This window comes from Oxyura jamaicensis, chromosome 2 (assembly GCF_011077185.1).
Source record: "Oxyura jamaicensis isolate SHBP4307 breed ruddy duck chromosome 2, BPBGC_Ojam_1.0, whole genome shotgun sequence".
NCBI lineage: Eukaryota > Metazoa > Chordata > Aves > Anseriformes > Anatidae > Oxyura > Oxyura jamaicensis.
The window spans coordinates 133306158-133324848 of NC_048894.1; the positions used below are offsets into that span (position 1 = coordinate 133306158).

Sequence of the window (18691 nt, forward strand, 5' to 3'; positions counted from 1 at the left end):
TTTGCTTTCAATTTTATTTATTTATTTGTTTATTTATTTATTTATTTATTTTTAATCAGCTTTCAGGAATGTCCTGCTTTTAAATCCCACCCCTCAAATCACAATGAACTTCTTTCCAGCTAGAACCTCACGGCTCTTGCTCCAGAGTCCTTTCCTGTCATTCACAGCTTTCACATTAACTTTAAAGGTCTCTTGCTTCAGTTAAGGTCTTCTGTCAGCCCCAGCACTTTCTCAGATTACTTCCACGATTTCAGATAAATAATTGTTCTATTCCACTGATATGTGTCTTAAAATAACAGTATGTTTACATAACTATATACATTACAGATTTTCTCCTCCCTCCATCTTTTGTTTCCAACTCGTTGATCCCTGTGTTATCTGTGTTTTGTACACTGACCTGAGAATGACTTTTCATGAATTTTTTGCCTTGTTTTTTTTTTTTTTTTTTTTTTTTTTTTTTTTTTTTTTTGGGGGGGGGCAGGAGGAGGGAGGTAAGGTGGGGTGGGGGAGGAAGAGTGGACTTCTGTAAATGTACCTCACTTTTCAGGTCATCAGTTCAAGCACTGATTTCTGTACCCTTCCTGTAAGGCTAATTCCTTCTGCAGGCCTACTTGTTAACTATCTTCTCTTTTCTATTCACCAGCTTGAGAGTGCACTTTCCTAGTATCAACAAAAAGGCCAGTAAAGTTCTTGTTAACTCTTTTTAGGGCTGAAAATCCCAGATGAGCTGCAGCCATTCTAACTAGTCAAAGGACTGCTAAAGAAAAATATTCATTTTGTTGTTAATATTTGGAAATTACAAAATGCAGGGAAAATGTGTTTCAGAAGGTGAAAAATGACAATAGAATAAGGATTATTCTCATGAGTTAAACATCTATATAAAAGGGATTTAGAGTATTGAACAGAGAAATAATATTTTATTTAAAGATAAGAAATATTAGAAATTGTACAAATGACTTAACCAGGAAATGACCTCAGCTGAGACAGGGCTAACTTGTATGCCTGACTTGTAAAACAGAAAGAATAGCAACAATTTATGGTAAAAATTACACATTCCTTGCATGATGCTATGATGTTAGAGGTAGTTATGGATAAATGAATTGTAAGTGTATACACATTTATTAATACGTAAAAGATGTAATCAAAGATACCAACTCAGCAATTAAAGTAGAGCCAACAAGGTAGGGCTTACTTTCAATAAGTGCCCTCCAGCATCTTGCCATTGTGGGTTTCTGAGACACAAAGCCACCACACTGTCAAACTATTTTGTCAAAATATATTGGAATAGGGCGTGCAGGGAAGGTCTTCCATGGGATTTTGGAGCCCATTGGAGTAATTTCATGCATTTTTAGAATATTTTATCTTCTTATCCTCATGATAACATTTTAGATTTGTTCAGGTATTCATCATGGTGAGGCCCTGTTTCATGAGAGATCTCAGAGGGCTTTGCTAATAATCAAATTTCCACAGAGCAGCAAACAATCCAGCTCTTCTATGACCATAATTTTACACAAATACTTCTAGATTAGGAAGTCCTAGATTTTCTAACCCACCTACATTAGTGAACATGCTACTCAGTGTTACATTAATTTTGCTGCAGTTTGTCTAAGTGGAGTGGAAAGGGGTTTAAAAGTGCCTAATCCATTGAGAGTGTGATTGCCATATAAACTATTTTTAAAAAAATAATATCAGTCCATCTGTCTTCAGGCAGTCTGCAGAAACAAATACCCTCTCAACTCTTAAGTATGGAATGCTTGTGAAAAATGATATTAAAAAAGTACCGTATCATCTACTATTCAGCAGTTCCTCTTGTATGACTGTTGTAGACCTGAGCACTCAAATGCTGAGTTTGCAGGGTACTCTGAGGAATGTATGCAGGCATCAGTCATTTGTCTGCAGAAGGTCGTGGATAGGACATGGATGTACTACATATCCTCCCTGTAGTCTGAGTCTCCTCCTGAACTCCAGCACCTTCTCTGCCAAGGCAACTGCTGAATGAAGAGGAGTTTAATAGGATTCTCCTGGCTACATGCAAGTGACTGGCATACTTCACAGTATTTACAGTGCAAGGCTTGTCAGTCAAGTCATCTTAGGGCAGGAGTCATCTCTTCCTTAAGTAGTCAGCAACATAATCAGGAAGAATCATCCTAAATTCCCCTCTCACTGATAAGCAAGTCTCCATTGATTATAGTGGGAATCTAGACAGCTCAACTAGATGCAGACATCTGTGCTGTAGATAAAGTTAAGTGAAATGAATCATAACCATACAGTCCATAGTTGATCATTTCAGTTTGCAATTAAAAGTAAATCTATCATTAATTTTCAAAGTGGTACAGAAACTTTTACTATCACAGTATTTTAGTATTGCATGGTTTAATCATTGACTTAGAGAGTATTCTCCCACTTCTGTTTATATGCTTTTATCCCACCAAGTTCCTATTGCAGCCTTCCCCCAGTGGTGGTGGTGGATGTGTAGATCCTATGAAATTCAAAGGTCTACATGGAAACACACTGCCCATAGAGTTTCAAAGACAGTTGCTATATGCATGCAGTCAGAATGCCTCCCAATACTTCTGATACTTTCTGATACATGCAGTATTCAACATAAATCTGTATCTTCTACTTGTTTCTTTTCTCCCTCTTTAAAATATAGTACAAGCATATTTTGAAGTTGGATTTTGTTTTGATTTTTGCGAGTAATGTGTACCTATATAATACATTATCTCTGAGGTTTGAAGAATTAAGTGGTTAGCTTCTATCTATCCTGGAGTATGTACTAACAGTCTTGAAGTAAATTGCCAAAGAAACCTTTGATGTTTTTATGACTTCTTTGTTGAAATTTACAACAGCCCATGAATTAAAAAAAAAAAAAATGTCTAGCAGATTAACATAACTTCTTCCTACAAGTTTGATGCTACTCTGCATAAAAAGTACTGACTCAAGGCCAATATAAATCACTGAAAGGGTGATTGGCAGATGAGAATATGATTGTTTTGGCTCATCCTCTACAACAATAGGAGTCTCTGGTTACAGTTAAGATATAAGATACTATGCTGCTAAAGGGGCACTCAACTAGCTTTCTCAGTACTCAGCAGTACTTTAACATTTTTGGCTTTAATTCTTCCAGTGTAGACATTGTTTTGGGATTTCATCTTTCCTTTTTTCTTCTGAAAATAAGAAGAATTTTGCAGGTCTTGCAGCAGATATTTAGTTAGATGTGATATCAAAAATAAGGTGACAACAAGGCACAGGTCTGCAGTTGAACTGGACTGCTTGATCTCAGGCTTTGTCAAGGGTTCAGCTTTACCAGAATGGGCCAACTCTTGATCCAAATGAATTTCAGGTTTGTAGTCCTTCTGTTAGCCCTTTCATATTCAGAAAGCTCCTTTATAAATATATAATAAATAAGTTTAGAATTAGTTTCATTCTGATCAGTCAGTAGAAAACACTAGTTGCTTTTTTTTTTTTTTTTTTTTTTTTTTTTTTTTTTTTGGTGCAAATATATCCACAGCAATTTGTATAAGATCTCATTTTAAAATATTACTGGAGACTGAGAACTGTTTCAAAGAATGAACCACTTCATTTCCTGGCAGCTGGGTCATTGAGGAGACTGCAAAACCTGTTGCAGTAGTTAAGAATTTTTGAGGATGAGGGAGGAAAAGGTTTCTCAGTAGAGTCATGTAACAATCTGTCCTCCATGAAGCACAAATTAGTACAGTATGACTTACAGTTTATAATACATAAAATAACAGTTCTGAAATCTACTTGAGGAAAATTCCTGTGGTTAGGCTGAAAGTATGCTATTGTCTCTGGCTTTCCTGAGCTAAGTGAAAGCATCAGAAAGGGTAATTTTAACACCAATTGTGCCAATGTAATGTGATCTGTTCCTCTGCAAACATTAACAAGAAACACTGTAATTGTTCAAAGGGGCACCTGTGGAGAACAGTATATTCATAGGAGTGAAAATAGTTGCCATTCTTTTTTAACACTTTTTATATAAAGATTAGGTGGCAGTCTTTGCTTAAGGGTCCCTCAAGGAAAGAAATATGTGCTGAATATCCCTAACATTAAAATTATATAAAAAATCCAGTCATTTATACTTCTCTCCTTTTAATTTAAAAATCTGTACATCTCTATGCCACATGGAGTGTTATAGTATGGAAATATAAATGATTATTTTTGTTTAGAAAAAAATAAGAAAAAAATGTCTTTTTTTTTTTTCCTTTTAAATATTAAAGAAAACTTTTTAAGTGACTCTTGTTTCAGATATTCTTCGTATTTTTTTTTTTTAAATTATATTTAAAATGAATTCAAAGTATTATTTATTAAGCATTAAAAGATGGGGAAGCAATCTGAAATCTTACCATTTTCATGAGAACAAATTCTTTCCCCAATATTTGTAAATTGTTGTAGAGTTGGTTTAGTCAGCTATAGTCTGATAAATGCCACTTTTAATTAACTTCCTATCAAATAATAATTCCCAATTAAATAATTAGTGTGAGAAGAGCTCTCTGTATGTGATCTTCATTGTGTAAAAGGAAAGGAGGATTTTAACTGTGTGCAGTGAAGAAGCTGACAATAACTCACAATGTGAAAAAATCAAATATAGCTTTAACAAACTGAGTTCATTCTGAATTAGACTGTTAGTGCAACTTCATATACGGTTTTAAGGAACTCCAAAATGAACTTCTGTGAGCATTAGGATAATGTGTTATCTAGTGGAGTGACATTATTTTGATCGATAACTCAGTCTTCTGTATTTGTCAGTTCAAAGATCTAAACGTTCACCTCTGTTTTTTTTTTTTTTTTTTCCTGACTCATATAATGTACATTGTAACAAAATTAAAGCTAATCAGCTAATCACCATTCACCTAATCAAGATTTTTTTTTTTTTTTTTTTCCCCCTCCTTAAAGAGCATATGGGTTAGTACTTACGTGTTCACAATCTGTTTTGCTGCTAACGTGGGACTGTTGTATGGCGTTGTCTGCACTATAGTAACTGTGATTTTCCGCTTTTCCAGGTAAGTTATAATTTATTGAAATGTTCTAGTACTACATCATTTTGTCTTCTTTCTGGCATATTCCTTCACTGATGGGATATATATGCAGTACACTAAATTTAACAATGAGACCTCAGTTTTTAGTTGCATAGAATCACAGAGTGGTTGAGGTTGGAAAGGACTTGTGAAGGCCACCTGGTCCAACCAAGCAGGGACACCCAGAGCAGGGTGCCCAGCACCACATCCAGGTGGCTTCTGAAGGACTCCAAGGAGGAGACCCCACAGCCTCTGGGCAGCCTGTGCCAGGGCTCCGTCACCCGCACAGCACAGAAGGGTTCCTGGTGCTCAGGGGGAGCCTCCTGGGGGCCAGGTTGTGCCCAGGGCCTCCTGTCCTGGCACTGGGCACCACTGAATACAGACTGGCTCTGTCCTCACTGCACCCTCCTTTCTAATTGCAGAAAATTATAGGATAAGATCATTCAGAAGGAAAAGTCACACCTGTAGGCTAAAATTTTTTATACTATAGCATTATTTTGTGATTTCTCTTACTATTACACATCTCTAGGACCCATTAAATGAAGGTAGCATAAAATCAACAGAGCAATCAATAATAGAAACTTGCTTCCATTCAATACTTTTTTGTCTCTAAGGAAGAATATTTCTGACAAGACTAGCACAGGATTGGCAAGCTGATATTTGTTTTGCTAAAACACCTTAATGAAAGATAATTACACAACATTTTCTGATGTCTGAAATGTTCATTGTAAATTCCATGTATGAATTAGAAAAGTCAGGACAAAGTAACTAATCTAACATAAATTCATATATTATTTTCAATATATTACAGTTGCTACTTTTGATCATGAGTAAAGGAAATTATCATTGTTCATGATCATTTTGTACTACAAAATTAATCCATAGCTCACCAGTCCTATAAATGACTTGTAGGCAGGCAGTTGTTTGCACAAATATTTAATTGCACTGGAATTAAATACCATATAGACAGTTCAGTTTAATGCTCGTTAAAATTGTGCAGAGCTCTGTTCTCACAGAATTCATTTGCAGAATCAGCATGAAAGTAGCTCAAAATTGCAAGGCAATTGCAAATTATGGCAGATGGTTTCTGCTTGAAACAATCAGAACCTTTCTGGTAACCTTCTGCTACTAAGCAAACTAAACTATGGGTAAATTCTGCTAGTAAAAGAAAAGAAAAGTTTCCATGTTATTTACATACTGTGTTTGGATGACTGAGGTTCTAGTGATAGGAGTAGGGGAAATGGCCTCAAGTTGTGCCAGGGGAGGTTTAGGTTAGAAATGAGGAGACATTTCTTCTCAGAAAGAGCAGTCAGGCATTGGGATGGGTTGCCCAGGGAGGTGGTGGAGTCACCGTCCCTGGGGGTGTTCAAGGAAAGGCTGGACATGGTGCTTAGGGACATGGTTTAGTGGGTGACATTGGTGGTAGGGGGATGGTTGGACTAGATAACCTTGAAGGTCTTTTCCAACCTTAATGATTCTATGATTCTATAACAGAAGGGCAGGGACATTTGACAAAAAAAGCTTGATCCTCTGTTATTGGACAGAGACCTCAGCCTGAACCTGCACTAATTAATAAATAAGACTCTTTCCAGTGATTTTTGTGGTCTTTGATCATGTTGCACGATAGTCCATTAAATATAAAGGCACTGAAAGATCTAACAGTCTTAAAAGTTTTTCTGCACAGGTAAGTTTAGCATGGGAACATGCAGTAAGTCACCCAGTCATGGACAAAAATGTTCTCAGTAATGACTGTTGCAGAGGAGTTAGACACTAAAGCACAAAAAATGTTGTAAATGATTTATTGTGAAATCTCTGTTCAGACACCAGAGTATAGGACATGGTATGTTATGTATCAGAATATGTTAAAAACAGCAGCAGCTACAGCTAGATTTATGCAGACAGGAGAGAACAGCTGAGTTTTGCAAGCCTCATTTAGCTGACCCCAGTACCTGTAAATACTCCCTGCGCATTGCTGCATCTACTAAATGCTTGTGTTCTGGGATGATTTCCATGGCCTAGCTTTAGGCACATAGCTCAGATGATAGCTAATTTTATAGATATCTTGTTCTCCACTTAAATGTGTTCCTGCAAAGGATGTATGGAAGTAGAATATCTTACACTGAACTGCCTTTTCAAGGCAACTTTCTCTTTCCACTGACCATATAGAGAACATAGGGACACCGGCTTTTCCAGTTAAGCCCTCCACTTTGCCAGCTATAACATAATGTTTGATTTGTCATAAACGTGCATCAATTTTAATGGCAAAAAAAATCCTTGATTTTCATAACTCATATCTATTGAGTATCTTTGTTTCTTTTCCTTACAATATGATTTTGTAGGTAAAAAATGTTAATTAAATCTTTGTACATTTGAAGTTGTAGCTTATATATTACATATCTTGACATAAGACTAGCTCTCTGGCCAGATATAAGTCAGTCATGCAATTTAATATAAATATTTAATTATTATTATTTAAATACATATATAATGTTATTAAATTTTCAAATTTATATTCTATAATTCTAAAATTTGCCTTTTACTCTTTTAAATTCATTATTATTTTGATGCTTTATATGCACAAAAATATATATGGATTGCATTGTCATAACTTTAAACTTGCATGCTGTAATTTTGATGTGTTTCACTTTCTGTTTCTGTTCAAGACTATTATTGTTTGCCTCACAGATCTTCTGTTTGTATTGGTTACAGAGCAAGGACACTGAATTTGAAAAATATGAAAGAAGTGGAATATAAATACAAAACAGAAGATAATTGTGTATGTTAAATTATCATATTTTTTTTCCTTTGTTTTGTGTCCTATTAATTTACATTTGTTTATCTTCTGTAGTTGTTTACTAGCTTATAATCAGTATGAAAAAGAACATTTTAATGAAATGACCACTTTGAATATAAAGCCTGTGTGACATAGAGAATAGAAAAGTAGCCTCAGGAAATTGGAATATTTTCCTGGTTCTGTTGCTAGCCTGCAAAGTGAAGTTAGGCAAGTCCTTTTATATCTGCTTGCCTTGGTATATTTGTTACTTATCAGTTAGGAATCACTCTTTATAAAGTTTCCTAAGTCCTGTTTGTCTAGGGAAATCTCTTCTCAACAAGAACAAGGATTATCTACACAGATGATAGCTGTGTAGCTAATAAATATTCTTATCAGAGTTCCTCATTTCCTGAAATTCTTTTGATGCCCTCATCATCCACTATCTCTTTTCCACCCCTGGTTCTGCCACCAGCCCCTGGTTACCCGGCTGTCCCAAAGGACACTATGTGTAGCTAGGGAAGAAGAGAGAGCAGTATGTGGTTGTCAGACCACTTCACACATCGCACCACCATGGACTCAAATAAGGGTACCCTCATGTGAAAAATGGATGGAAGCATCTCTCGCAAAGACTGCAGGTTTCAAATTTGCTTCTTACAGGCTTAAACCTACTAGTCAGAGATTCTACCTTTATTATTATTATTATTATTATTGTTATTGTTATTGTTAACATTATTATCAAAGTTCCTTATGGTTGGGCCTGTGGTAAGAAGGGAAGGGTAATGATCCAGGGAGGTGACCTCCCTCCTCCAAAACAAAACAGTAGGTCAGCAGCCAAGAGGGAAGTAGAATCATGTGTCCTTTCAGCATGGAGTCCATCCACTAGGGCATCCTGACCTCTCCATCCTGGCAGTTTCTACTATGCCTGCTTTACTTTCCAAACACTTATGAAGGTTCTTCTGTATAAGTAAGCAACATGCTCAGCAGTTATTACCCTACTATTAAGAGGCACTCTTCTGAAGAATTTATTTTGTCTGGCAAATGTTTTCCATCAGAGCTATCTCAGGCTCAAAATCTGAATTTGGCTTGGGTGCGTTTACTGTTTTGGCATGCTGAACAATGCTGGAATGTGAGAGGCACATGAGAATGGGGAGGACTCTAAAATGTAAATTAAAAACACTATTGTTGAGGCTGGCCCAACTGTCAATTATTATTATCACTTTTCATTCTTAAGAAAATTGGTGGAGTAAATTTATCAGAGATGGGTAACCAACATTTGACTTGCCTCCTTTGTGTGTGTGTGTCAGTTAATAAAATATTTGTACAAATCCCTATGCATCATTTTTAAGCTAACTGCTCCCCATCTTTTTATCCTGAATGATTAAGATTAGTGCCAGTAACCAAGTAATAACAAAGCAGCGTCTGCAGACACTGAGGAAAATAACATTTTGTTAAGACAGCAAATTGCTCAAGAGGTTATTATACAGAATAAAAAAAAAGGAAAATATTTTTAAGATTTATAAAAAATGTTTTTAATTTAATTTATGGAGTCACTGGGTAATTTTGGGTAATTTTTAATGTATGAATGTTAGAGTAATCCAAGTTCCACTGGTAAATAACAGCTTAGACATAAACAACAGGACTTTTAAACATAAAAATATGCAAGCTTAATGATCTACCCCACCATTAAGGTCTGTGGATTTATAGGGATTATTTCATCAACAGGAGAAAAGACACTTTGATGTGGAAAAAATTAAAAGGGTATTTAGAAGCTTGTTTGAAACACGTTGTACCAAAGGCATTCACTAAACTGAATTCTTACCCAAGTGTAGAGAGAACTGTGCCATATGTGGAGGGCAATTGGCAAAATCCTTCTAAATGACAAAGTAAAAACTCCTCCTGGGATTTTTTTTTTTTTCTTCTTTCTGAGCAAGGACAGACAAAAATAAGTAATTTTCTAATTTTCTTTCAGAAGAGTTTTTATTGAGAAAGGAGTTAGAACTAAACTAGAGCCAGGACTAATAGTCAAATTTGGCTTCCCCATCCCAGACATAAGGTTTTACCTCAATCTTCCATTAGCTTGATTTGGCCTTATGATTTGAGACTTTCAAGTCTTTCACCTCATAGTAGCTCATAGATGATCATATGCTTTGATCTCTGCACATTTGCCTTATTTTGTCTTAGTTTTCATCTTCTACTTTGCCATTACGGCACCAAAGTGCCCACTTGTCTCCATGCTAAGTCATGTATAGAATAGTTTTTAAGGGAATCTTTGCAGTATTTCTACATTCAACCATGTATTGACCTCTGTTTAACCCCTATTTAAGAGGTTGTATTTTATTATTTAATTTATTTTTCATATACTTTTACACATTTTAATTACTGGTTAGGCTTTACCACTTGATGGACTGAACTATTTTGGTGATATGATGATAACATTCACAGGTAAATTGTGCTAAGTCACTATACACTGTCTGGGGTTCATCACCTCAGTTCTGGATGTCTATGTTTCATTAGCCTGTATGATGTCTGCTACAGTGATGTCTGAGAGTTTGTCTGGTTCTCAGAAGTCTACAGTAAGGTGGTCATTTGTGTGGTTTGTGGTAAAGATTTCCAGTCCTGTTTTGCTTAAGGTCTGTTGGGAAAACTGTATCTTCAATGCAATCCCATGATTCTTTGGACTTCTACAAAAGTTGTCTCTGTCAGCTCCACTTACTTGTGTCTGAATACAACCTAGTTAAGTAACTTTGCATGTCTTTGACTTTTGTGAGGAAGAATAGAGGCTTTTAGAGTTTATATTCTCTTACAAATTCTCTGAGTTTGTTTGTTTGATTTACTTCCTATTACCCATTGCCAAGAGTAGTTCATTTCTGAGAGTTGATACTTGCATAAATCATATATTTTATTTTGGTATAAAAAAAAATATTTCAGTAGTGAAAATAAATAGAATCATTACTGTGCAATGTTCAGTTGTGGATTCAGCAATCCTCTTTTTTTCTTATCTGTTCTCATCAAAATGCTCTGAACTTCTGCATATAATCCAGAGATTCAGCCTCCATGAAAGACATACCTGAAAGGCAAATTAATCCTATTGTTTTTTGCCAACTGGAACTTATTAGCAGTGTTGTTATGGATATTTAAAGATCTCTAGTTTCATGACTGTTGGGTAGAAAATGCTACTGAAAATATGATCTTGCTTTATTCCTGTTTTACAGCACTAGAGGCATAAAAGGATACAGTTATTTATTTGAATATAGATAAAGAACGTGCAGATGTAGTATCTTTTACTAGATCAAATAATGTAACTGGAAAAGTAGAAGACTGGAATGGCCAGCAGACTTTTCTTCAAGTCTTAAATACCAGCAGCAGGCATCAAAGCAGCTGAGAGCAATTGCTCCACACTGAGTCAGGTCTGTCTCAGATGGTGATAGAGAACAAGTGGTTGGTATCCATCACATAGATGGGACATTTGCTGGGGAAACAGCATGAATGGGGTTCTTTCCCAAGGAATAGAGACACACAGTTGGTTTATAACCTGTGGAAAGTGAAGAAATCAGTAGAATTAGATTAATTCTACCTAGAAAACAAATGTGTTAACTGAGCTGCTGATGTTGATATCTAATATATTTATTTATATATATACACACATTGCGACTGGCTTTTTACAGTGTGAAGTGGGATGAAACTTTTTTGATAAAATGCAAAGACAGGATCCAGGGCAAATGATGGTTCTTGTGCGGATTAATGATTATGTTGGTTGTAGATAAATGCTAGCAACATTTTAAATCTGTGCCTCAGGCTCAGTCTGGATACAGTCAGTACAAGTGGGGCCATCAGGAATTTGCTTTTGCTGAAGGGCTTAGTGAAGTAAGAGTGGCTACAGAAAGATTTCTTCCAGGGCAGGAGCTTCTGTTGCAGGCTGTAGTTAAATGATTTTCTGTTTCAACTTCAGCTCAGGGTGGTAGGAGAACCAGGGAAGTGGGACAGGTGGGAATTTCCTCCCATACTGAAGTCAGTGGTGGCTTTTTTCATTTCCATGAAAAAATATCCCTGTTGTACTACAGTCATCTTCAGATGACTGAGATTAGCATTATGACTGTTTCCTTAAACCAGCCACATTGTATGCTCCAAAAACTTGTTTACTTTTTGCAATACATATAATACTTACCTAGTAGAAGATTTTCCCAGTCTGCAGACCTTGTCTTGCTTGTGTCTGGGAATCACACCAACTGAAACAGTGCTCCAACTATTTGCCAGGTGATAGTTCTTAGTATTGTGCATCGGTATTAATATGATTTTGCTTTTGAGCTAGCTTGAATTAAGGATAATTTTCCTTACAGATTACTTTTTTACTTCAGTCATGTGTGAAGTTGATCAAGATGGTTATCCATTAGATAATCCTCACAATCCAAAGTTCCTTCTAGGTTGATTTACAGGAATTTTCAGGACTTGTAAAGAAATTACTGATGTTGTTATTATTATTTTAATTTGTAAAACCAAGATTAACGTCTCAGCATTTTGTTTATTTCATTTCACAGGAATTATTAAAACAGGTAAAGATAGTTTCAGTCAACAACCCATTAGTCTTTCTGAATGCCAGGAAATTTCATGCAGACCTTACAAAAATAATCCAGAAGGATAGCACGAACAGCCAGGCATGTGAAGATGTAAACAAGGTAAGATGTGCTACATGCTTCAGTAATCATGGTGACAGTGCTGAAGAGCATGATTACTTTCTTTGCATTTTTTATTATAATTACTTGAGAAGAATATATTTCCTACCTCTCTCTATGTGGTCCTGTAAAAGACACTAAAACACTTAGCCAAAGCTCTTCAAAATTTCTGGGAACCATTACATAACCTCAGTTAATGTGAGGTTGTGACTTTGAAAAGGCAATGAGTAGCTAAAATTCTACCTGAATAAAGTTGTGGGTTTGTTTATTTTTTGTTATTGTTTGTTTTATTTGTTTTGGTTTTCATTTTTTCTTCCCTCTGGAAATGAGTCCATGAGAGACAGATGCTTCATTTCTGATTCTAACTATGAATAATTTTAATAGATGTAGGAAGAAGGTACAAACTGCTTGAAGTTTTCCCCTAGGGTGGTGTTTCTTTTTCATTATCTGCGCTGATTGTATTGGAAAAATAAATAGCACAAAAACTTTGTAGAGCTTGTTTTTGGAAAATGTCCTAGTAGGGCTTGTATTTTTAAAGTTTATTTGCACATAGCTACCAAAAATTCCTACAATGTTCCCGGAAAGAGGGAAAAAGGTATTATTTTTCTATTGTTACAATGAAGACATTCCAATACAATACTATAAAATATAAACTGTAGGCAATCTCATCCAGTTTGGTGAACTGCACTGAGAAAATCATAGATATTTCCTAGATGGTTTGTTAAAACAGTAATATTTGTCTACCACCTCTGCTGTCTCTTGCTGAAGATCTGCACTACCCATTCTTACTCTGATGGGTGCCTTCTTGTTATTCAGAAATCCAGCTCAGATATTGTGCTGCTTTTTTTCCTTGTTTAATTAATTTGGATTACCAAGATAACAAACTCCCAAACTGAGAGAAATTACTTAGGATTTGCATGGAATTAATTTATGAGTTAATTTAAGTGTAATGAATTAATAATTTAATAAGTTAATATATAAGTTATTTAGTAGTGAGATGTTATCCTTGTTCTATTCTGGAAGTTACTTGGCAGTACAGCTGCCTGAAATACTGTGCATAGTTTTTTGTTTGTTTTTGTATGTGTGTGAAATAATGGTCTTTCTATGGAACATAATGGAAATGAAAGAGTTGCACTTTGGATTTTGTTTCCATGCTATATTTCTGTTTTAAACATATGTCTACTGACAACTTACATATTGAAACCATTAAAAAAACATTTCTCCAGATAAACATTTCTTTAATAAAGTTACATCAGAACTATTCTCACTAAAATCTTAGATGAGATTGCTTCAGGTAGAAGTTAATCTTACAAGTTTCCTGCCTTGAATTTAGCTTTTCAAGAACATCTTTCTCATCTTTCTATCACTTCTTAACCCCTGCTTTCCCAAGGGCATCATTTTCATAATATGCTTTATAATGGCTAGAAATATCAAAGAAATTGAATCATCTGAAGGAAAAAAAAAAAAAAAAAAGTGAGTTTACAGTTTTATGTTACATTAGAAGAATAATTAAAGGCTTGCTCAGCAGATATAACATATCCAATAGACTGTTGCATACAATATGGTTTTTGGAGAGTGAGTTAATTTTGATATTGAGAAACAGAATTCTAGTGTATTGCATTGATTTTCTCTGGTTACTCTGCATTGGATTAGTTTTCCTTGGTATGCTAATTGTTCATTGCTTTTATTTCAGTGTGAGCAGAACACATTACTCTGTTCATTTTCCAATGGAAGTTGTCATGGTGAGTTTATTATCTATAAATTGTATTAAAACCAAGATGGATGTAAGTGTGCAAAATAGCTCCAGGTTTTTCTATTTATTTATAGGTGAACTCAAATTGTCTGGAAACTAATATTTCAGACAGATCACACCTTCACTGAAGCATGAGTGCTAAAAATTGTTAAACTCTGTTAATCTTAGCCTAATAGGTCTGTTTTTATTCTGTTCTTGACTGAGTTTATAAGATTTCAAAAGTGGGAATCCAATGAAAATATTATTTTTCTGCAGGAGTCCCTGCTTATTTCACACAAATCACTCTATGTATACGTATATGGGTTCTTAGTGGGGTGGGATGGGATCACTTCCAGCATTGCTGCCTTTATTGGTCTTCAGCCAAAGGCCTAGTAAGCTGTTTTACTAAGCTGTGTTCTTGCTTTCTTTTTTTTTGTTTTGTTTTATTTTTGTTTGCTTGCTTTGGTTTTGAGCTCATTGTGGGACTTGAACATTAATATGCAAAACTAAAAATGGATGGGATTAGAGCTATGTGAAGGCTTTGTGGTCTTTAAAGGCACTGAAGTGGAAAACTCATAAATGTCATCTGAGTTATCAGTGACACTATGGCCACAAATATAGCACAGTAAAACAGTACAACACAGGAAAACAAACAAACAAAAAACTAAGGGTTTGCTTTTAATTAAGGATTAAGCTGGATAATTGTACTCTTCCCACATTTTATAGCATTTAAATCAAACCAGAGCATGTACATTCCCATGGGATAGCTGCTAGAACCTTTTGCAGAAGATACTTTATACAGATGACTTCATAATGGATGGAATTCAAATGTTGTGTTTATTTAAAACACTTATAAGCATTAAGACCACAGTAGAGAATCTGATTTGGGGGCTGTTGTCTGATCGTTTATGCTTATTAACTAGGCTCATGACATTTTTATATTTTTACAGTATTTACTTTTCTTGGGGTTGATAGAATGTTTTGCTGTAGCACAGCAACATAACGATAATGGCTATTGAGACTCTGCAGTGCTATACTGTAAAATGGTAAATGAGCACACAGCACTATGTTTGTGGGGAGATCTTTGGAAGGTCTTTTACACATTTCAGGTTACACTGAAATGTGGTTTCATTGGATGACCTGCTATCTCACATTACAGAAATAACAGACAGCACAGGACCTCTCTTCTGATTGACTAAGCCTTGAGGACTTAAATGTTGTTCTTTCTACTAAGCAGAGTATGGTGACTCTTTGTGAAAGATTTAAAATAAAAACTGGAGAGGAGGAAAAAAAAAAAAAAAAAAAAAGAAAATCACTAAAAAAGCATAACAGCATGGGGCCTAAATTTTTAGAAAGGAGGCAAGCAGGAAGACATGATTCTTGTCTTTACATCAGTAATCTTAGAAGGCACAGCAGCATCTTTGTCAAAATCTTTACTTTTGGACTCTGGGGAATATTGATTTGATATTGTCTATATCAGCAACAAATTAATTATCTTCAATTGCCCTTGCCCAGTGGTTCAGAGGCAGCAGGTCTGTACCTCCTCCCCCCCACCCCCCTTCAGAAGTCAGGCAGCCTCCACTGAACAGCAGGATGCCAGGTTTTTGGGAAGGTAACGCGAGCTCAGTCCAGCATTGCCTCTCTCTATATATGCGTATGTACATGGGTGTGTATGGTTTGACCTTCACAAGGTTTGTCAAGGAAGGGATTTCAGAGTACAGTAATAATAGTAGGGTTTCATGGTGTGCTTGTGCAACATATCAGATAAGCGCACTTCAGGTGTAAGGTGAGCTCAACTTCTGTGCTCGAATGTAACATTTCTAAGTTAAATCAATTCCCTCCTTCCTTCTCTATATCTTTCCTTCCTTCCAATTTCTTTATTATTGCTTCTGTTACACAGAAGCAAGTTACTTGTAATTATATTTCTTCAAAATCAGTTTTTGAACTGTCAAACTTTTAACTTTTATTTAAGCAGCATAGCAATCAAAAGGGAAAAGTAACCTCAGGCCATTTTTAAAGGTAAAACTTGTTGAAACCTACAGATATATATGTGCATGTTTTGGGGGTTGAGTAACTAACAGGGAAAGAGTAAGTTCTGGTTTGGAGACAGAGTTTTGTAGAATTGATTATAGTAAGCAGACCAGCAGATCTCATAAATCTTTCCTGGTTTTCCACTGCAGTAATGCCAGGCAGGCTTTCTTTGAAATTCTTTGTTTTTGTTTGCAATGTGTTTATTAATGTATATTGGGCAGCACAAAGAAAGTAAATCTCTGGAGGTCCAAGTCCAAAAGACTCAGACTCCTGTCAGAAAGGAATTAGCACCATTATAAATCTACACAATACAAAACTTCTAAGTCCCCTCAAGATTTTAAAATCTTTTCCTCTGCTGTGTCAAACCCATTTCAATTAACCTATCTTTACGTTCATAATTCCTTTCATTCATCTTTTTTTTTTTTTTTAATTTTATGTTTTGTCATAACTAATAGTAAAGCTTTTATTTGTCCACAGACCGATGTAAATAAGATATACATCGTTTTCTTATTTTCCCTTTATGAAAGCCAGGAATTATCTGCATGCTAGTTCAGGACACGTTTAGTATGTGTGCAGTTTAAGAATCTGAGAGGTATATTTTCTCTGTGAATCCTAAGTGAACTTTTCCAAACAAGACAGAATCATTTAGAATTTCAAATCTGAGGAGCTCTTTTGTCCTGGAGAGACTATTTCTGCCCAATGTATTTCACTAATAATATATTCTGCCTGTTGACTTCAACCCCATTGTTCTGGTGGCCCTTCGTTTATTTGTACTTCTAAAATGTGACATTATCTTAATGTGTGCCCACAATTTTTACTGTGGTGTTTTGGGTTTATTTTGTTCTATCATTATACATATTTCTTGACTATTTGGTAATTGAAGTTTTCTCCTATATCATATGTGCAGGTGAGTCACTGCAGCCATCTCAGAGTGAGCGACGTGTTTTGATATTAGACTGCAGGGGACTGAATTTGTTTGACTACACAGGAGCCTCCATGTTGCTTCAGGTATTTATTACACCAGATACATTCTGTACATAGAAATATATAATTACACACACAAGTTATTGGGGCCAGTTACTAGTCACATCACTCACATCAGTGGATAAAAGTGGTCATTTATGGAAAAGATGAGCACAGATTTGGTATTGAACTGCACTGTGTTTATATGAAATTGGATAAAAATGATTCTAAATATTTTGAGTGACATTCAGTGCAAATGTAAGTATTCATATTTAATGAAAATGATTTTCTGAAAACACTCATTTTTATTTATTTATTTTAAAGCTGATTTAGGTCAAATTCAACCCTGTCATGTCAGTTATGTCAGCTGTAGTGGAGCTATGTGTGGATTTACACCTTTAAAATTTCAGCTTTTATTTCTGTGATTTTATCAGTATGTCCTGCTTTCTGCTAAACCAGGGCTCTTAATGATCTCCATGTTTTCTCCTGTGAGTTACATACCTAGAAGGTTGGGTTCCTTGCTCATTACAGGAGCTCCGAGAAGACCAAAACCAGCAACCACATCAGTTCTATGTAGCAGATGAAGAAATATGTTCATACTCTGTTTCCTATGTTTCCATGGGGTATTTAGTAGAAGATGTGCAGTTAGTGCAGATTTAATTGGGTATGCAAGGTTTGGTTCATATATTTTTTTTGTGTGTGTGTATGATAGAAGACTAGATTTGAACTTGGGTCTCAGCCCATGCCTTTTCTTATTCTAACTGTTTTCTCAGTTTACTGAAATGAATAATTAAGTGCTAAATTAAAAATAATAATAATAATAATAAAACTACATATCTAGGTCGGGACAGAGTCAAAAGGAAAACTGGGATAATTAAGTTAGGTGAATGGGACTTATTCTTTATTACATCCCACCTCAAAATTAAAGGGCATTCAATGAACTTAGTATGTAAAAAAAAAAAAATTGTGAAAATTATTTCCAAAAGAATACAAATTAAATCAAAGACAAATTTGTGGCACACAACTCCATACTGGGCTATGAGATACAGTTTGGGGTTGCAACCTCTAACTGAAAGACAGGTCCAGAACTGAGTTACCCAAAGGAGGAATGCATTTTGTTGTAGTTTAACCCGGCCAGCAGCTAAACACCACACAGCCATTGGCGCACCCTCCCCCCTCCCTCTCTGGAATGGGGGAGAGAAACGGGAAAGTGAAGCCTGTGAGTTGAGATAAAGACAGTTTATTAAGATAGGAAATAATAAAAATAATATGTACAAACAAGTGATGCACAATGCAATTGCTCACCACCTGCTGACCGATGCCCAGCCCAACCCCGAGCAGTTGGCCCCCCACCCTGGCTAGCCACCCCTATATATTGTTCAGCATGACGTCAGATGGTATGGAATACCCCTTTGGCCAGTTTGGGTCAGCTGTCCTGGGTCTGTCCCCTCCCAGCTCTTGCTGCACCCCCAGCCTGCCCGCTGGC

The 18691-nt window shown here is 35.7% G+C and overlaps 1 protein-coding gene across 1 annotated transcript in view; it reads left to right on the forward strand.

Annotated features, from left to right (window-relative positions):
* The window catches only part of SLC26A7 (solute carrier family 26 member 7), an 83711-nt gene that overhangs the window by 61859 nt on the left and 3161 nt on the right, over window positions 1-18691 (forward strand). The window contains exons 13-17 of the mRNA XM_035318253.1: window positions 4915-5021; window positions 7746-7812; window positions 12345-12482; window positions 14173-14221; window positions 17150-17250. Of these exons, the coding sequence (XP_035174144.1) occupies window positions 4915-5021; window positions 7746-7812; window positions 12345-12482; window positions 14173-14221; window positions 17150-17250 (462 nt within the window). The remainder of the gene's footprint in view (window positions 1-4914; window positions 5022-7745; window positions 7813-12344; window positions 12483-14172; window positions 14222-17149; window positions 17251-18691) is intronic.